Here is a 20,880-nt window from a genome sequence, read left to right as displayed (position 1 = left end):
ATATATACATTTTTATAAAATGTTTTCAAAGATATTAAGGCTTGACACGCTTTGAAACTACCAAAAATTCCAAAATTAACAAACTTTCAACGGGAGTATATTAGTAAAGAATTATCTTAATTATTGAGAATCACATTTTATCTAAATTGGAGAACAAATAATACTTTTTTCACCAAACTCTCCTTCTCCTTTCATGATCTACTATTTAATTTCTTAAAAATATTTCCCCATATTCTTTAAAAGTTCCATTTAATTTTGACACATTTATTAATATACTATCTCAATCTTAAATATCTTTAGTTGTACTTGAGTACAAATTATAAAAAGTTAATATTAATAAAACTAGATTGATACCTTTGCCATGCACGGAAATTGAAAAAAAAAAAGTTTTAAAGTTAATTTTATACTTGTACAATATTTGTTTTAAAGATTATAAAGAAGGTTATTTGTTAGTATTTTAAAGATTATATATATATATATATATATATATATATATATATATATATATATATATATATATATATATATATATATATATATATATATATATATATATATATATATAATGAATATTTAAAAAAAATTTTCAATAAAATATGAAAATAATAAATGGTAAAACAAAATGTATCATTAAGTTTGTGATAACAACTAATTCACAATTTTAAAATAAATTCAAAATGATTTATTTTAATAAAGTTTAATTCTTTTTTATTTGAATAATTGACAAATTTTTTCAAATTTAAAGATCTTGAAAAATAGGACTGTTTGTAGAATTTTTATTTAAAATAAATATTTTTTGGTGAAATTATCCATTTAGTGAATAAAACTTTTTTTTGAGCAAATAGAAAGTAGGAAAGTAATTTGAGCAAATGTATCATGTCAGTGAAATTATGAAGTGAAACGCAAATTCATGTCGCTTTAATCCAATTTCCAAACTTTATTACTTTATCCTTATCGATTGGTTGTTCAACGGACAACAGGTAACTCTTTGACCTCTTTTAGATAAAACATAGTCAAATGAAATCTTATATTTTTTTTCATAACCATATGTTTATGAAAAAAATTACTTTAAAGTTTTTAGTAAGAAGTATAAATTTATTTTTTTATAATAAAGCTTAAAGTTTTGAATAATTGAATAATTTTTTGAATTTTTTTTTTAAAATTCAATACTTCACTTAGTGTTTGACACGTCTAATTTTTATAGATTAATAGTTTTTATAGATATATTATAGATAGATAGAAGTCAAGTGAGATCTTATATTTTATTATTTTTATAACTATATTTTTATGAATAACTTTACTTTAAAGTTTTTAATAAACTAATATAATTTTTTTTTTCTGATAAAGCTTAATTTTTTGAATAATTGAATGTTTTTTTGAATTTTTTTAAAAAGAGCTAAAAATATTACAAATTTGCTCACATTTATTTTAAAAATCTTGAATAAACTAGTTTATAGTAAAATTATTTTTAAAAAAATATTTATAGTGAAATTACTCTTTTATTAAATAAACTAATTTTTTAAGCAAATAGGAGTATAAAGTAGATAAGTAGCATGAATTTGCAAATCAGTATATTTACGAAGATATAATAATTCTACAGCTGGTAAATAATCTCGAAAAATAATTTTTCTATATCAAGATATTATTCTCTTTTATTTTGAAAATAATATTGAAAAATAATATTGGTTTACAAATTTAGTCAGGTTTCATTTTATCATATCAAGAAGTATTTTGTTCTACTAAGGTAAATAGTTTGGAAATAATACTGCTTACTAAATCTTCTTGTGCACGTTAAATATATTATATTAGGAAAATATTTTTCATTACAAATTCACATGCCACGTCAATATAAAAATGAGCGAAAAAATTTTCGCTGAGAGTATGACACGTGTCAGTCCTGTTTCTTTATTAGTAGTTTTTATAGATAGATTATAGATTTATAATAAAATAAATTAAACAAAATCTAATTTTAACTATATTTTAACTTTTATATTAAAAATAAAATAGATAATAAAAATGATTGACGAACAATGTTAGAAAAATAAAATAGGAAATTTTAAGAGAATAAGATGGAGTAATTATCCTAATCACTCACGAACCCCAACTCATTTTCCAAATTCTTTTCTTTTCCCGCATCTTTCTTTTTTATTTTTTGTTCCTTAAAAAGTATCTGCGTCAGGGAGGAGACTCTATCTCCTCCTCGGTCGTTTGTTCGCCCGGCTACTGCCAATCTTAGCCAGTCCCTGCTGCCTAACGTCCATCGTCACAACCCAGCCCGCCGCCGCCTACCGCCCGTCGTTACTCACCAGTTAATACCCTAGTCACATCAAGGGACAAGGTACACACCGATAAACATTTTTGGATTTTTATATTGCATGTGGATTTCTAAATTAGAACTTATTTATGTGTATTTTTTGGAAGATTAGTGAAATTATAATGAAATTATATTTGTTTTGTTTTTGGTTCTTCATATGAAATTGGTGGATGCATGTTAGAGAAATTCAGGGGCGAAATCAGGGTTTTTTTTATTTGTTTTTCTATTTAGCAATTGTGATTAATTAGTTCGATAGTTTAAAGGTTGTATTATAGTTGTATTATTTGTTTGATTGGAAAATAAGTGTTGCTTGTCTTTATAATTCATGTGAAATTGATGTGGGACTTCTGGTTATTTTTCTTTTTTAATTTTGGAATTTGTCAAAGGGTTTTGAAGGAATATTTGGGATAATTTTGGGCATGGTGGTGATGCGAGGGATGTTTAAGGTGGCGTTATAAGCTGGTTGTGATGGTGCGTAGGGAATGTTGGGGGATGGACAGAGGTATTTGGTGGCTGTGAGAAGTACTTTTTTGGTGGTGGCGGTGCAGATGGGTGATGGTCATGGAATTGGGTAGTTGGATTTTTGGTGGGTGTGAATCCTTTTTTTCATTGATGTGTGTTGGAATTTTTGGTGGGAAACATAAATAGCCTCTTTTTTCTACCTCGAATCTATTGATCTTATACCTACTTAATTCCAAGACAGGTAATGTCAAGCTTGTTTATGACATTAAATCATTTTTTTTCTGTATTTTATGGATAAAGATTATGACTTTCTTTCCAAATAAACTCTTAAAACTCTATTGTGATTTTAGTATTTCTATTTATTTGAGCTATTCATCTTTCATCTTTGTACTAGCATTGTTGCTGACAATTACATGAGCCTTTTTTTTTGGTTTTGGCTCATGTAGCTGCCCTCATCTTGTGGCAATAAATTTTGGCATTGTTGTTCTTGAAGAACAAAATTATGTCAATTGTCTTGGAGCTGTGCAATGATTTATACATTTACTAGACATCCTTACTGCTATCTTGGTTTGTCGTATGTAGATTGAATATCTATATCAATTTTCCAGTTTTATTCATTTTCATAAACTCAATAATTTTAAATTTTTACTTGCTTTTCTAGGGTGCTAAAAGAAGATCAAAATTTCATGTCTTCAAGTAGCAGATCATACGACTCTGAAGATCTATTCAGGAAGGAAGTTGGATTCTTTTTTGATACTGCACCTACGCTTAAAGATCATGCTTCCATAAGCAAAAAGTTAAAGAGATTTATTGAGCTCAATTCTCATGCGTCTGGTGAGTTGTAGTTTCTGATTGACCATTGTTGCCTTTACTATGGCTTCAACTTTAGCTCATTTGGGAACACAATTGGCTTACAGAAAATGGAGCGTCTATGAGGAAGATTGTCTGTGTTACCTCAGGTGGCACAACTGTTCCCCTTGAGCAAAGATGCGTCCGTTATATTGATAACTTCAGTTCAGGACACAGAGGGGCTGCTTCAACAGAGTAAAGACGTGTGACTAATCTTTGTACTTCTTAGGATTTTATTTAGGCCAATGTTTTAAGTGACAGCATGTTAGCATACAGGTACTTTCTCAAGCATGGATATGCAGTTATCTTCTTGTATCGGAGGTAGCAATTTATTTTCTCTTTGCGCTTTATCTTTAACTTTACTGTATATTGATGTTGAAGCCATTGTCTGATAATTGGTTCAGAGGAACGTTCCAGCCATATTGTAGATCTTTGCCTGATGATCCTTTGCTTGAATGTTTTGAATTGGATAGTGATTCAAATATTCGAGGTTAGTTATTCCACACCTACAATTATCTATAGCTTTTAATATTTTTTATAACATTTATTTCACATTTTTCTTACATAATCTTTATTTTTTCAGTGCAGCAGTCACATGCTGAGGCAGTAAGGAAGACAGTTATGAATCACCATGCAGTATGGACATGAATTATCTTTGTTGTATAATTTTTTTTTGTTGCATATATACAACTAAATATTCATTTATCTCTTCTGCAATCACTTATATAATTAGTCGTAATTGTGGGTCATGGATGGCAGGCACATGAATTAGGGATCTTGTTAAAACTACCTTTCACGACCATATTTGAGTATCTACAGGTTAACTTCCTTTATCTTTACTATTTATAATTCCTTTTGTGATTGTACTTCAGGTTATAATAGCTTTATGAAAACTACAGCAGTTGTAAATGGCGGTGTTATTTTGCTGACTGTCCTTTAATTTTAATTTGATGTATGCTTTTTGTATTTAGAACTTGGACGGAGGAGAAGGCAAAAATCTCTCTGTCTTGGTTGTTCTGGTTAGTGTTAAGAGGGTTTCAATTGGGCATGTTTGGTTTGAAGTTTGAACTTGGGTGATTCCCTGCTTTCAAAATTTGGTAACCTTGACCTTGGAAATTTACAGTAAATGACTAATAGGTGACGAGATGATTTAATAAGACTTCCTTTGAATGAACAAAGGTGCTATTCTGAAAACTAAGAACTATCTGCTTTTTACTGCACTGTGTGCACCATACTCAACTGTACCTTTTAGTTGCCAATTGTGTCACTCTGGTTCTGAAAATAAGAGCATTTTTAATTATTCCTGTCAAACTAATCTTTTGACATGAAATTGTTTGATATAAATTTGGTTGTTTTTATGCACTAGTTTTATAGTTATTTTAGAGTTAATTGATTGAATTATATTTCTACCCTGCAATATCACGTTACATCCTTTTTGTTATTAACCTGACTTTTAACTCTTATTTTAGACTTTTGGATATTGAGATAGGCCATAGAGCTTTATGTAATGCATTTTTTCCAAACAATTGTCTTTGATATATTTTATTTTCTCTGATATTGCTCTTGTTGACTACATTCTTGTGTAGGGTTCTGTCTTTTTTAATTCACAGTGAATGTCAGATTTTACTTCAGCCAGGGTGGAACGTGTCCATGTTTATAGTTGTGTCTACTTCCTCTTTAGCTATTCTAGTGATTGATCTTTCCGCATTGCTGAATTAGTTTCTATTAAAATCAGCTTTTGCAGATGATTGCAATTGCACTAAGAGATCTTGGGCCACATGCTATGTTCTATCTTGCTGCTGCTGTCTCAGATTTCTATGTTCCTTGGGAGACCATGGTACATACTTGTTTTATGAGCTTTGAAACTTTCGCTACTTATCTTAAATTTTTGCAGTTGGAAATTGTCTTTGAGATGATGCACACTGATGATAATATAAGGATAGCCAAAAGAGTAACCCCCTTTTACCAATTTATGCAACACAACTGAAGCTTGATTATCTCTAGCTACACCCTGAAATGCAAAAAATGTTCTAGTGGGTTATATAATTGTTTGATCAAATAATATGAATGTTCAGACCTTTTTATGTGGAAAACAAAGTTTTATTTCCCGCTCCCCCCCTCCGGAAAAAGCACACTTGCAACTAGCAGTGTCAACAAATAGTTTGTTCATGTGTTCAATAAACTTCCCACAAAACTAACATAACCTGCAAAAAAAGAAAAAAAAAATTCGTGGCCTTCCATTCCCGATCTGTAACTCTAAACTGGATTTGGTGCACACAACTGTAGTCTGGAGTCTTGTTTTTTTATTTGCTTATTTATGTTTGTATGGGGACAATACAATTAACATATTTCATATGCATCTTTTCTTATGTGAAGTAACACATGCTGTATGTTACTAAGGGTTGGAACGTATGCATGTTTTGTTCACGAGTAAATATGTTTTATTGACCCGATCATGCTTCAATAATATTTGTGATAAAAAATTTTTCTTTCCAATTGGATGGATGTGCCAATTAACTCGGGCTAAAACCGAAATCGCACGGATTTGTGATCTGAAATGCCTGCAGCAACGATCTGATTAGCTTTAGCTGGAGTCAGGGTCAGATCCTGGTTTTATATTCCCCCGTGGCACCTCCATATGGAAGAAAATTTTGCGGAAAATTTGGCATAGTTTCATCATACACCTGACTATATGCCATTATGTTACAAGTGTTCTTGATTTTCTTGTGTTAAAGGGTATGATATTGTATCCGTAAAGAAATTGCCTAGAAACTTGGCAATAAACCATACCCCCACATGCTTTTCATCTCATGTCCTTCTAATTATCTCCTAACATAGAAAAATAATGAGTGTATCATTTCTTGACCCCCAATTATATTAGACTAGTTGACAGAGGATGTTATATCAGAAGAGAAAACTCTGTGATGCTTCAAAATAAAATTGATTTTTAAGTTCTCATTGATCTAGATAGGTTGATAAGTCATTACCAATGAGCAATATTAAACACCAAGAAATAATACTATACATAGAGAAATAGTATAAAATAAAATTGCGAATCCCATTTGACTAATTTTGGGTGAACTACGAATTCAAACCGCAAATTTGGTTACATTGTGGAAAACCAAAATTAATTAATTTCTCAATGTTATATTTTCAAACTTGTTAATCTGAATTTAGACTAATGCCAACATATCATCATACCAAATATTAAATCCACAACCCAATCTTAAAATAACTTTCATGAATTAATATTTGTTTCTGGAAGCCATTCATATGCTGATTCTTGAATGGTATTAATCACAATCAACTTACAATTTGTAATAACAACACATTCACAATCATAGTCCACATTCCTCAAATTCACTGAAAATAAAAACACTAAAAGTACATTCATAATTCAATAAATCCCAAGTTTAATTAATAAGTAATAAAAACTTGTAAATTAGTTTTGTAACTTATCTAGCCAACACTTCAACTCCAAAACCTGGGAAAACGGTCGATCGGTCGGATCAATTCCGGTCGGGTCATTTTCGGGTCAAGTCAGTTTTGGATCGGGTCAATTTCAGATCGGATTACTCCGGGTTCCGGTGGGTTCGGATTGACCCAACGTGTTACTATTTTATTTTTTTCTAGGTTAACTTACAAAAAATTTCTTGGATTTCTTATTTTATCATCGAATTTGAAAATAGATAATCTTTTTTTTTTCGAAAAAATTTACTAGCACCTAGCCAAATCATGATAAAATAGCAACACAATTTTTATATTATCAAATAATAATAATTCAGCATAAAGTAACATTAAAAAGTCTAAAATGCATCATACTACAAAAAATATATCCAAATGACTCAAACATAATACAACAACTTGAATGTTAAGAGTATGAAAGTAAAGTACATATTAAATAAAGAAACATAAGTTTTTTTGTTTGTGGGCCCTTATGGAGAAGTTTTACCCTTTTTTCAGAACCCAACGCGTCAACCCTGACCTAACCCGCTCGGGTTCGATCTTTTTTTGGGTTTAGGTCAAAATTTCTGGGTTACAACCTAGTTTTTTTGGTTGGCTTTCAGATTATTTTTTAGGGCGGATCAATTTTTCCCAGGCTAAGGGGAGTGAGTTGTGACGTTTAGGGTATGTCGTGTTTTGCCAAATAAGAATTGAGACGGAAAGGGGAAAGAGTTTGGGGAATTCTAGAAAGCATTTAAATATTTTTTTCGGCCGATGACGTATGGGCACGTGCCTGCATGTGCCCCAATATAAATCCACCAATGACCAGAGTACTTCTTAACCGCCCAAAAATGGTGTCAATCGAAGAGGAAAAGAAAAAAAATAAGAAGACAAACTAAAAAGAAAATAAGAAGACAAACTAAGCCCAATAAAAAGTATGGAAAAAAATGGTGAGAAAAAGAGAAAGAAGTGATATAGGAGAAAGATACTTATTGTACAACTACTATAATTGTACTCGTTCCTCCCTTCTCTATGGTTGTCTTTCGGCCTTCTTAGTTTTTTCTCTCTTTGATGATGTATTGTACCTTTGGGAGTTGGTTTTTTTATGCTTTTTTCTTTCATTTATTGTACTACTAATTGTTACTTCTTCAAAATTGACCTATTACTTTCCTTTACAATTAAACTTCCTGTCATGGAATTTTGCAATGGTAGTTTTGGAAATATACAAAGTCTTCAATTATGACTCTAGTTATGTCCCTTTATTTAATTATTTGATTAGTAGTACTTATCTCTTTATAGTTTCATTCTTTTCCCCCCCTTTTTACTATATATACTTTTTAATCATTTTAATTTTTTTTTCTCTTACTTTTCTTTTTCTTATATTTTCTTTTTACCCATCTTTTTTATACTTGTATATCATATAGAATTTCTTTTACTCTATTTGTTCCTCTTATTTTTACTACTCCTTCCGTCCTACTCATTTTGTATCAATTATAGTTAGGGATGGCAACGGGTCGAATCTGGACCGGGGCTAGGTGGACCCGGATCCCGATCTGTTTTCTTGAGCAAGACCCAAATTCGGACACGGATCCGCGGGTCTACATTTTCAAGACCCATATTCGGATCCGGGTCCAAAACGGGTCTGACTATTTTTTGCATTTTTTATTTATTTTGGATCGTATTGACATTGCGATAAAGCTAAATTCATTGACTAATGATAATAATATATATAATATGACTTGAGGATTAAAACAAGTACTAATGCAAATACAATCATATCCTTAATCGTAGTTACAAAAACAAGCAAACTAACAGCATGCGAGGAACAAAAAAAGCACTAGCAAACTCTAATAGTTAGATATACTTGTATCAGTGAGAATTACAATTATATCCAACAGATCATCATTGACTAACATCAAACTTGACAAACAAACCACAACAATTTCCTCATCAAAGACTAATGCAAACACTAATATTCTTAGGAGGGATAAGGCAGTAGCTGGGAGGGCTTTTGCTATATAGCCCAGTAATACTTAGGGTTAATAATAAAAACGGGTCCTCCGGATCCATGGGTTCGGGCATTTTTTGAGATCCGGACCGGATTCGCAGAATGCAAAACGGATCCGAATCCGACGGGTCCAAATTTTAAGGACCCAAAACGGCGAAAATGGATATGGATCCACGGATCCGGACTGGGTCCAATATCCATTGCCATCCTTAATTACAGTTTTGATTCGTCCCACTCATTTTGCATCATTTTTATTTTTGAACAATATGGTCTACCACTTATTTAAACCTCATCTTTACATTTTAACTCTCTTTTAATTTTATTCACACTTGATTCTCTCTTTTCATTTAATACGAATATGTATTTTTTGCTTAAAAATCCCCCACTTTCTCTTTGCTCCAAATCTGTTCGGACAAACAAAGTATATATTAGTGTTTGTTGTTTCCTACGGTTTTGAAACTGCATATTAACGTTTCTTGTTACCATTTTCGTTTCTCGTATCAGATTGAATTCAGTTTTGATGGGTAAACACAATTTTGCAGGAAGAACATAAGATTCAATCTGCGGCAGGACCCCTAGATATGCGTCTTGCTCAAGTGCCAAAGATGCTCTCTATGCTCAGAAAGGACTGGGCCCCTCAAGCTTTTTGCATATCCTTTAAGGTTAGCATATTATACATTTAGTTGTTTGTTTTGTACTTTTTGTAACCCTTGTGAGCATAAACTCCAAATAATAGAAAGTATGATTCAAAGCACAAAAGTGGATTGTGGAGTAACATACACATTCGTTAGGGTGTTCATGTACCAACCCATTTTCTTTGCGGATAGGACCTAAGTAAATGGACTTGATATAATTTACTATCAAAGAAAAGAAAAAGAATAAAATGAAGTAACGAGAAATTTCGTTTTAATAAATGTTAAACCACTTAAATTCTCAATGCAAAAAACTTATATACTATACTCCCTCCTATTCACCTTAGGTGTCCCATTTATTTTTGGGACACGATTCATCTATCACTCTTAAATTGCATTTTATTATTAATCTATAAGTTAAAATATAGTCATGTGGGATTTTATTTGATTCGTTTAGATGTAAAGATTTTTAATATCAACTTTTTATAATTTTTAATTATACATAACTCGATATATTAAGGATCGAATAAGTGAATTGGATAGAGTGGATAAAGTAAATGGGCCACTTAAGATGAATAGGAGGGAGTATAATACTTGTGCTGATGTGCTATTGATTTTTTGTACAATGAATTACATGATGACTTTTTTGTAATAAAGATGTCTATTTGACAAAGAAAGCTAAAGAAGAAAATTTGGCCCATAAGCAAAAAGTTATGTTTGAGATTTGAAAGTTTTCAAAATATATTTTTAATTAATTGGCCGGCGGGCTTGCCCTCAAGTATTTTTTTCGTGTCGCTACCTCGGCTTTAGTCATCCAAGTTAATTTTTTTCAAAATATTATTCCATACTTGCTCGTTTAATTGGACAAATGGAATGGCGGCCAACTAGGACTAGTTAGGGATAACCATATTCGATCATACTAGAAGTTATTAGGAAAAATTTAAATTAAAAATCCAAACTTTAGGTTTTTCAAATTTGAAAAGCCCCACTTTGTGATATTATTTTGAACCCTAACTTTTGAGGGCTTATTATTTTAAAATATCTAATCTATTGATGACCACTGTAAGAAATAAATGCGTATACATGTCATCATTATAAAGGTCCATGTATGTTTTTCTTTTGAATTTTTCAAAAAGTTAAGATTTTTTTAAAATGAAATCATTTGTCAATTATAATCTCAAAGTTAAACCCATTTATAAATTATAGTCGCAAAGTTTATTATTTGCGAGTTTTAGTCTCTATATAAATAAAAAGGTGCAAGCAACGGTAAGTTGTAACCACCTTTTTGAATTTCGGTCATTGGAACATAAATTGACCTTTAACTTCCCCAAATTATCTTTGACCTAACCCAACCTTTTAACAATGACTTCAAACCCATTGATCTCTTCCCTCATTCTCTCCCTCACAACACAAAAATTATCATCTTCTTTACTTTATTAAAAACCCTCCCCATCTTATCCCTTTCTCTCTGTTCGATTCATGTGGTTCAATTTAAGTTGTATTGTAGGTTAGGGAATTTATCTAGTTTGATTTCTCTCAATTGATTTTGATTTCAAAGGATAAGATTTTGAATTTTCAGGGTCTATTCTTTGTTCAAAAAAACTTTGAATGTTAAACCTTGGTCTCTTGGTGCTTATCTCCATTATAAAACAATACCATTTAAGTTCTTGAGTGGGTTTGATTTGCGAAACTTCATGACAAATAGTTGTGGCAACAAAGCATTGAGAAAATTTCAATATTTTTGGAAATTTCACTTGTGTGAATTTTGAAGCCATTGTTGAAGCTTTGAGACCGTATAAATGGAGATGTGAAGCAGATGGGTTGAAAGTTGGGTTAGGTCAAAGGTATTTTAGGGAAGTCAAAGGTCATTAAAGAGGTTAGTAGGTCATTTTATTTTCGATGATCGGAATCCGATGATGTGGTTATGCTTGCACTTTTTGATGTATAATGGCTATAACTCGCTTATAACAATCTTAGCAGAATTTATAACTGAGGGGAACTTTGAGGCTATAGTTTATAATTCACAAGTTATTAAAGCAAAGTTTTAATTTCTTTACCTTGCTGCTAGTTAGAGCTCGCTTTAGGGTACTACTAGAAAGTGTAGTTGAGATTTCTTTCCAGGCTTCCTACAACCAATGATTTATACTTTTTTTAGTTTCGAAATATAATTGATTATAGTAAGTTGACTTACTAATTTATGTGTCTTGTGAAATCAAACTCCTCGTTAAGCTAGGATTGAGAGGAAAATTATTGACTACAAAGACATGGTAATGTGATCTTTTGGAGAACAAATGAAGGACATGTTAATTGGTGGGTTTCTTTTGAAACCACTTTAATCATTAAATTGTATTTCCCATAAGTAATATACACAATTACAAATACGTACAACACATTCAAACACTTATTAAGTGTTTCTCACTCAACCTCAAACGCTCTTAGTTCTTTCTTGCTTTCTTATGTTTGCACTTTACACCCCCCTTTCAAATGTTTGGTGACTTGGTCACTCAATAATAGCTTTAACAAGCTCTCAACATAAGCTATCCTCATCGAACAACAGTGAAAACCTTTCTACAAGTTTCTCCCCCTCAATGGTGGTGCTTCCTTCTCGAGTTAGAGCTTAGCCTCTCTTGAAGGTTGTTCAACATCAACAACCTTCACATGTTTCACCACACTTTTGAATTATCAAAAACCACAAATGTGCTGAGGGATTATTCCTTGAACCCCACAAAATTAAAGATGCATGCATGTGTTAAAACCAAGGCTTTGGTGCTCGTCCAAACTCCATATGTCTGAGCTTAGCCTTTACACATCATGCTTGATCCATACATCTTTGCTCGACCAAACAACTCGTTCAAGCACATGACTGCTCAAGTTTACTTCTAGTTCTGCTCTATGTTGCTTCCGAACCTGTGCACCTGCGACATTGCCTTCTTATATCCCTTCCTATGCTTGCCTCTATTCCTCCCATGCTTGTTTGGATGAGCTCCAAGCTTTGCACTTGCAACAACAATCTCCCGCTCAAATCCAACTCCTTACCTTAGGTTAAAAGGTGTATGGTGCTCCAAGACGCTAAACACCCCAAGAGCGTAGGCGTTGCGCGAAGATTCTTGCTTTAGAATAAGGCTAATATAGAATTAGTTCACAATATATTTATTGTACACCACTTTTCTATCACCCCTTCACTACCTACTCCACTAATCCACACATTCCAACCTATACTCTTCAAGTTTAAGGTTGGTGTGCATTAAGTCCATACATTACCAACTCCTAGCTTTAGGGTGTAAGACACCCTAATCTAGTAAAAAATAAATTAATCCTTAAAAACCCCTAGATAAATCAAAAGAAGGTAAATGAAAAAGAAGATAAAAGAAATAAAGAAGAGATAAGATATGTGATGGGCGTGCACTCCAAATAATGTTCTTTTAAGGCTAAGACACAAAAGACTTTAAGGTTCTCTAGGGCCCAAAAGGTGCTCTCCTTAAGGATTCACCAAGCCAAGCCCTATCGAAGCGCCTAATCCATCGCCCGCCCAAGATGCTTGGCTTAGGTGCACATAGGCAAGCTTTTTAAAGCTGAGCTCCTATGACACCATTCATCATGGTGGTGCCTAGACTTGGGCAACCGGCAGATACGAACCAAGCATGGTTTGAATGAAAATGGGCTCGAAAAACTTTCTACATTCGTTGTTGTTCCAATTTTTCTATGTTATCATGCAACTTTTCGAGCATGTAAATCAGTTTACTGGGAATCATGATTTGGATATCTAAGATGAATACTACTTGCAGAGGAGTACTTGGACAATAATGTATGATGTTGCTTGATATTAGTTAGGATACTCTCATAGTTCATTTGAAAATCTGTATTACTGTGTTGGGATTTGCTCATCACCGGATATTCTTTAGAGATACCTGTTGCAAAGATTATTATGAGTTGATCTCATATTGTGTAGAGGCAGACTATAGGAGAGATTAGAACCATATTTAAATTTGGAGTGAAATCATGTTCAGCTATTAATAAAAAAAATCATAAATTCCCTTTTAGTGCTAGCTTAAAGTCTTCCCCACTTATGTAAATCAATGGTCTGTTTAGCCTGTCTCGTTAAAAACCCACATAATTAAGGGTCGTTCCTAAGCCTCCTCCAGCGGCCCCGTCTTCCCAATACACCTCTTAAGAGAACTATGCTCCTTGGTGCCAAGACTCCACTGTCAAATCTATTCATGGTGTACTCCTATATTACCTACCCTTTCAATGATTTTAGTTTCATCATCATCAATGTACCTTACACTGAAGTTTTTCTCACAATACCATTTCAAATTTTCAAACACACCTCTCCAATGGCTTCACATCAACTTCCTCACCACTGGGCATGTTACCCTCTCATGCTCATAATCCATTGTTCTTATTAACATTTCATCTCTACTTTTGTGATATGTCGAATACCCAATCACCATAGTTTGTACACTTGGCCATCAACATATGCCCATCATCGGTATCACTCTTGGATCAACATTGTTTGAGAGCTTCTTTTTACCATCCATATCTTCAAATTGGTTGCCTTTTAAACTTCTTGATTAGAAATTTTCCTTTCCAACTGAACTTTCATCTCCAACACTCATAGTTGGCTTCTTCATCATTTCCAAAAATCTCAAATTTCGAAGGTCTCTTTTCATCTTCTCGTAAGTATACTGCAAGTATATTGAACCCCCAAAAATTTTAATCGGGGGGGAGGGGAATAGTGGATGCACTAGCAAAAAAGTTATAGTCAAACAACAGATACCCTAGCGAAAAAATGATAGTTAGGTGAGTAAAAAATTATAGTCGGATTATTGAAGTGCGAAGCGGGAAATCTCCTTCGATTTTCGATCTGAACCATTCGTATTGAATCGATACCGGAGCGCAATTTGGGACTCTAACGGTGGTGTTTCCTTTTGCTGAGGATTGAAGCAAAGAATGAAGAACGGAAAGCAAAAAAGAAAGAAAGCACACTTAATTTTTTGAAACACCATTATCATTTTGAAAGATTAAGCTTATACAAAAAAGGTAAACTAAAGAGGGAAAAACGGAGTGTGATGAGAGAGAAAGGAAGAGGAAAACTTGTGCAATGTCTGACTACCAATGTTGCAATATACTACTAATATTTAATGTTTTCCGACTTTACCCTCTTTTTTCTACTTCATAAACTGTAGCTAGTACTAATAATAAATGGTACTCCCTTCATTCTTTTAAGTTTGTTCAATTTGAGTTTTTCACACTTATTAAGAAAAATAGAATCTTTTATTATAGTAGGTATTATTGTAATTAGATAGTGGTGTAAAGTAAAGATTATTTTGGAAGTATGAGAGAGAAACTTAAAATAAAACAAAATTTAAAGAACAAAAAAATGAGTGAGAGAGTGAATATACTAGAGAAATAAGGAAGTGAGAGAGAGAAATAAGGGTATATTAGGGAAAAAAAGATTTCCAAAAATGGAAAGTATTCTAAAGTGGACAAACTTTTGAAACTACTCGTTATAGTAAGGTGGACAAACTTAAAAGAACGCTCTTTATATATATATATATATATATATATATATATATATATATATATATGAAGAAGTTCAAGTGAAAACCATGCTTATATAAGAATCGTAAGAACCAATCTGTCTGACAAAAAAGTGTTACTTTTTTACTTAAAAGGTGTTACTTTTGGGCAAAAAAAGATTTTTTTGGAAAAAAAATGATGATACTTTTAGGCAAATAAGTGTTACTTTAAGAAAAAAATTTTGAAGAAAACTCACAAAAGGTGTTACTTTTTGAAAAAAGCGTGTTGCATTGTATTTAAATTTTTTTTTTCTGAAAGTAGCACTTTTTTGCTAAAAAGTACCAATTTTTTTCCGAACAAAAGTAACATTTTTTTGTTCAAAAGTAACGCTTTTTCTCTGAAAAAGTAACACATTTTTATCGAAAAAATTGGTTCTCACGGTTCTTATATAAGCTTGATTCTCACTAGAACCTGACCCTATATATATATATATATATATATAATTCTTTCTTTTATTTTTCTTAGTTTTGGCCTAACATTTCTTATTTAGTAAATAAAAAATATATTTCGTTTCATATCAAATTTTGTTTCCTACATTTCTAAAACTTTAAATTGACCTTTCTCGTTTTCATATCCGTTTCTAGTACGTGTTCGATATTCGTTTCGTGTAACTTTGAGTCGGATAACCGATACACTAAAAAAAAAATTGTAGTTAGATGACTTGCTGTGGCAAAAAATATACATTCAATGACGGATACACTAGCAAAACAGTTATATAAAAACAAGTCAAAAGCCTAAGTTTTTTTGGGACGGAAAAATTTTATAATTTGATGTTTGAGAACTTTGGAGGCTGTGAAGATGTCGGTAAGTTTTGTGTGAGTGTATGAAAGACCAAAATTCAGACCTTATGCTTTACTTTTACGATTTTGACCGTTAAACCTTACTTAATTGTGTGATATCTAGTTTTATATCTGGATCTTCATGTAGCTTCGCTAATGGTATTGAATATGATCCTTATGGCAAGTAGTAGCACACCTTATCTCCATACCAATACTTGCCCTCTTGAGTCTTGACGGTGATTTTCTTTTCAAGATTTTTCTTAGATAGATTTTAACCTTCAATGCTACTACACCGTGTAGCTTTTTTATGATCGTGTATCCTCAAAAACAGACTTTACCGTCTCTCTTTGTTATTCCACAATTTTTTTCCATGTTCTCTTCCTCTCTTAAGAACTCCATCGTCAAACTTCAATTTCAAGAATCTTATCGGATTCCTCGATGTATAATTTTTAACAAATTTAATGGTTTCAACAAGTCCTCGACGCACATGACCACTTCCACCATCTGTCAACTCTCCAACTTACTGCAATTTCACCTCTCTCAATACACCAAGAATTCTTATTCCTATCTTGATACCAACTGTTGTGAAATTATGCCCACTTCAAGCTAGGAATTGAGAGGAAAAACAATGACAACAAAAAACAAAAACAAAAGAGGCAAGAAAGAGTGACGAGTATTTTGATGGTTATTTTTTCATTTTTTGATGCCACTTTATTCATCAAATTGTATTTCCCATAAGTAATGTACACAATAACAAATTGACACAACACATACATACACTTCCTTTGTCACTCAGCCTCAAATGTCTTCAACGTTGTTCGCTCATAATAATGGACTACAAAAGCACAACAGATCCATCTTTCTACTTCGTCCTCTCAGCAGCTCCACAACCCTTGTTCAACCCTTATCCAGCCCATATTAATAAGGCCCACCCCGCTTTCAACACGGCCCTTTTTAAACCCTTGAAATTAAGTGTTGGATAAGGGCCTTCAACGAGGCCCCAAACCGTTGCACAGATCTAGTTTGGACTGCCTCTGAAATGTTTCAATAATAGCTTTATGAAGCTATCAAAATGATGGGCTTGTCACTATAAGTCGTAAAGCTTTTCATGGAGGTTGATTAACATCAACAAGCTTCACACACTTCACCACACTTTGAATTTATTTAGCAAATTCCTTTTTAAAGACCACAAATGTTCGGAGGAATCATTCCTCAATGTCTTGAACCCACAAAAGAACAAATGCATCCTCTAAAACCAAGGCTTTGATGTAATGTGCTGGTCTGAGCAAGCTCGTGCGGCGAGCACATCTGCTGCTCCAGACAAAACATCTTTGCTCGACCAAACTGTTCGTTCGAGCATTTGGATGTTTGTTTGAGTAGAACACTTTTGCTGCTCTAGATTGCTTATGAAGTTGCTGCTCGTTCGAGCATCTGGCATCCAGAATTTCTACCTTTGTTGCCTTCTGCTCACTCAGAAGCCCTCATTTGAAAACCTTTGCATAGCCTTCCCATAGCCCCTTCGATGCTTGATTTTCTTGGCCATATATTCTCCAATGATTGGTCGGATAAGCTCACCGACCTTTTCCACTTCAGATGGCTTGGCATTTGCAATGACAATGCACATATTTTATTCATGTGCAGTTGTAGATGTTTGCTATCATGGGTCAATCATAAACCATCTTTGTTAATAGTTAACAGTACAAAGGTTTGATTGCATACATTTGACTCCAAAACTCTGCAACTTAATGGCATTGGGGAAATGAAATTTTCTTTCTTAGGGTGGTTTTGGGGATCTTGATTTTCGATCTAGTAGAACTGTAGAAGTTTCTTCTAGAATGTTTTGAAGTTATAGGTTTGTATAACTTCTTAGATAAATTTCTTTTTTTTAAGTTGTGATACTATTCCGGATCTTGTAGTTGGAAAGTTTGTATTCACAATTACCATTTGGTTAAAAAAGTTAGATTTTGAAGTTGAGTATAGGCTTTTATGACACTTGAGATAATATTCTTGTGTATGAGTAATACATTCCTAGGTCTTGTAGCTGGAATAATGTATGATACTTTCTGAGATATGTAATGTTTCTAGATTCCCCAATTATGATGGTTGATGGGTGGTTTGGAACGAAATTATGTGAGATTACATGAAGTTCTATCATTTTCTGTTTCTTGTACGTTGAATTGTCCGTGTCTGCATGAGGCTTTCGAGTTGCTAAAATTATCGCTACATCATTATAATGAAAATGTTCCTTTTCTATTTGCATGATGGGAGAATGTTACATTCGTAACTTCTTTTAGGCGACTAAAAAGTAAATGTTAGTATCTCCATACTTGTATAAATGGAACCATCTGCAATCGTATTAGGGACATTTGAGAACTTCCAAAGAAGAGATCGACTTACAAATACTAGGGACATTTTGATATCTTTCCAGTTATAAATGTTAAATTATGATGATTCATTGGTTCTTTGTTGGGTTTTGTCTTTGACATTTGAGCAGTTAGAAACAAATTCGGAAATCCTGTTGGAGAAAGCTTCTTTGGCGCTTAAGAAGTACAACATGCATGCAGTCATAGCTAATGAATTAGCTACTCGCAAAGAGGAGGTGACGGTGGTCACTCCAGATGGGAAAACTTGTATTCGTCGTGAAGTCGGAGATGACATAGAGAATCCACTGGTTGAACTTCTTGTAGAGAAGCATATGACGCATGTCGCTGGTACGCCACAAAATCAATGATCAGATGAAACATGTTATTTCCCGCGGAATGTGTCAATTGTTAAGTTGGGTTAGGAGTATTTCTTTGATGAACAACCATACAACAACGATAGGAGCTTCTAGTCTGGAGAAAGTAAATAACATATGGTCAACCTAAGTTGTAATAAGAGCAACTTTAAATTTGAAGTGTATAATTGAATGAATTGAAATTAGCTTCCAATTTGAAGGATTAGGAATGGAATCAAATCAGCAAATCCATTATTTAATGTTTGTTTTGTTTGTGTGGATAATGTTTTCATTACTTTATCATTTAAACAGTTCGTTTACTTTGTTATAACGACATGGGAGAACAAAAAAAAAAAAAAAAAAAAAAAAAAAGCAAATCACGACATTCTTCTCATTTCCTCTCTCACCATTCTCGTAGTCGTACTCTTTACCTTTTTTATAACAAATAATTAATATTAATAACATGTATTATTCCTCGACCCTTTCCTTTCCTTTTCGTTTTCACCTCTAAAAAATAACCCTTTACTGTGTTAATTGAATATGATCGAATAATGGTTGTTTAACAATCGGAGTTGTACTTAAATGTTAATTATTAATGGTTTTGTAATGAAAATCACTATTCATGTCTGTGCCAAACAGAGTCTTTTGGTGATGTCAAATTCATCTTCAGTACAAGCATTACTAAACAAACTTTGTCTCCGATTCATCTTGTTTAGTCTTTTGTTAACAGCTTAGTGATATTCAAATTTTATACACAAAGTCAAATAATCTCTCACTAGTTTCTTCCCTTCTCTTGATCAACCCTATAAACATCAATATAGAGGGCTACTGTGGCTATAAGTTTATCTGTACAAAGGAGTTGGATTGTTTATAACCAGGCATGAGTTTGATTATTGGAGCATGGTTCTTAGTATAGCTTGATCTGTTATAATACTCATGCACAAACGTGTACAATTTCCTCTACTTTTCATTATGGTTGCGTAAGCATGACAACCAGTCAATTTCCATCTCAAGAAACTACAAGTCCTCTTATCTAAATCAACTAATTAAGTCTTCCTTGAAATTAATCTCAAAAACTACAGTTCTAGCTACTCTAACAATATACCCTTTATAAGCCTCATTAGCAGCCCACTCGAACTAATGTTTCACGTAGGGAAACAACCACCCTCTAATACATTAAATCTGTCCCTCTTTATGTGGTGCCTTTGTATAAAGAATCTTCTTATCCACTCCATATGTGTTAAAACAAACAACGAACTGTCACTAGCTGGTTTTAACGCATGTTTAAAAGACTTGTACAAGTTGTTCAATAACATGTTTGACTTGCAACTGTATTAAATACACGCCTACTTCATGAACTTGGTTGAATTGATGCCATGAAATCACGAGCCTGTGCATTGAGTTTTTTTAACTCAGACATTTTCTCTTTAAACATAGCTTATTACTAACAATAAATGAAAATTAGAATTAATTATCTGATCCTAAGAATAAATGGCTTTGTAGATGAAAAAACTGATATTTACCTTAGTTATGGCTTTATTAGTAGATCATAGAGATATTTGTTATGTTTAAATTTTCCCAAAAAATGTCTCCAACATTACCTTGTACATGTACCTACAACAAAATCATCTAATGCCCTAATAAGTCCATGTCATAAAAAAAAGATAGTTTAGTTATCACAAAACTTCCAAACAATAAGTAACATTCAAAGGATATTATATGTATAGATCTTATGTATGTTCACATGAATGTACACCCTTTTTTCAGTATCACTTTCTATGGTCACTGTTAAACAAGTCAAGAACACCTTTGAAAACATTGACATCAACAATTGCCCAAGCCAATGGGTAAATGTTGTTGTATTCGTAGTTGCCCACTACTGTCTAACAAAATCTCAGTATATGCCCGTCAAGTGACACCCATCCAATCCAGCAATAGGTTTACAATCTGCTAAAAATCCTTTCAATAATAACTTAAGACAAAGAAACAAGCTCTAAAATAAGGGTCTCTTTACCCCTAATAAAACTTTGAATAAATCAGTGCTACTAGAATTGTGCTTCCTCACTAAATCGTACACTCTCTTGAATTTATCAGCA

The 20,880-nt window shown here is 32.7% G+C and overlaps 1 protein-coding gene across 1 annotated transcript; it reads left to right on the top strand.

The window, feature by feature from the left end:
- Window positions 1–2,105: 2,105 nt before the first annotated feature.
- Window positions 2,106–19,173, top strand: LOC130810235 (phosphopantothenate--cysteine ligase 2-like). The gene is made up of 10 exons (XM_057676214.1): window positions 2,106–2,338; window positions 3,438–3,610; window positions 3,694–3,820; window positions 3,902–3,946; window positions 4,030–4,115; window positions 4,209–4,261; window positions 4,385–4,444; window positions 5,361–5,462; window positions 9,620–9,739; window positions 18,563–19,173. Exons 2-10 carry the CDS (start codon window positions 3,463–3,465, stop codon window positions 18,797–18,799), a joined length of 978 nt encoding a protein of 325 aa, XP_057532197.1. The 5' UTR covers window positions 2,106–2,338; window positions 3,438–3,462; the 3' UTR covers window positions 18,800–19,173.
- The last annotated feature ends 1,707 nt before the right edge of the window (window positions 19,174–20,880 follow it).

The sequence above is a fragment of the Amaranthus tricolor genome, chromosome 4 (genome assembly GCF_026212465.1).
Source record: "Amaranthus tricolor cultivar Red isolate AtriRed21 chromosome 4, ASM2621246v1, whole genome shotgun sequence".
Taxonomy (NCBI): domain Eukaryota; kingdom Viridiplantae; phylum Streptophyta; class Magnoliopsida; order Caryophyllales; family Amaranthaceae; genus Amaranthus; species Amaranthus tricolor.
The sequence above is the reverse complement of the archived record's forward strand: the minus strand, read 5'-3'. Positions and strand labels throughout refer to the sequence as shown.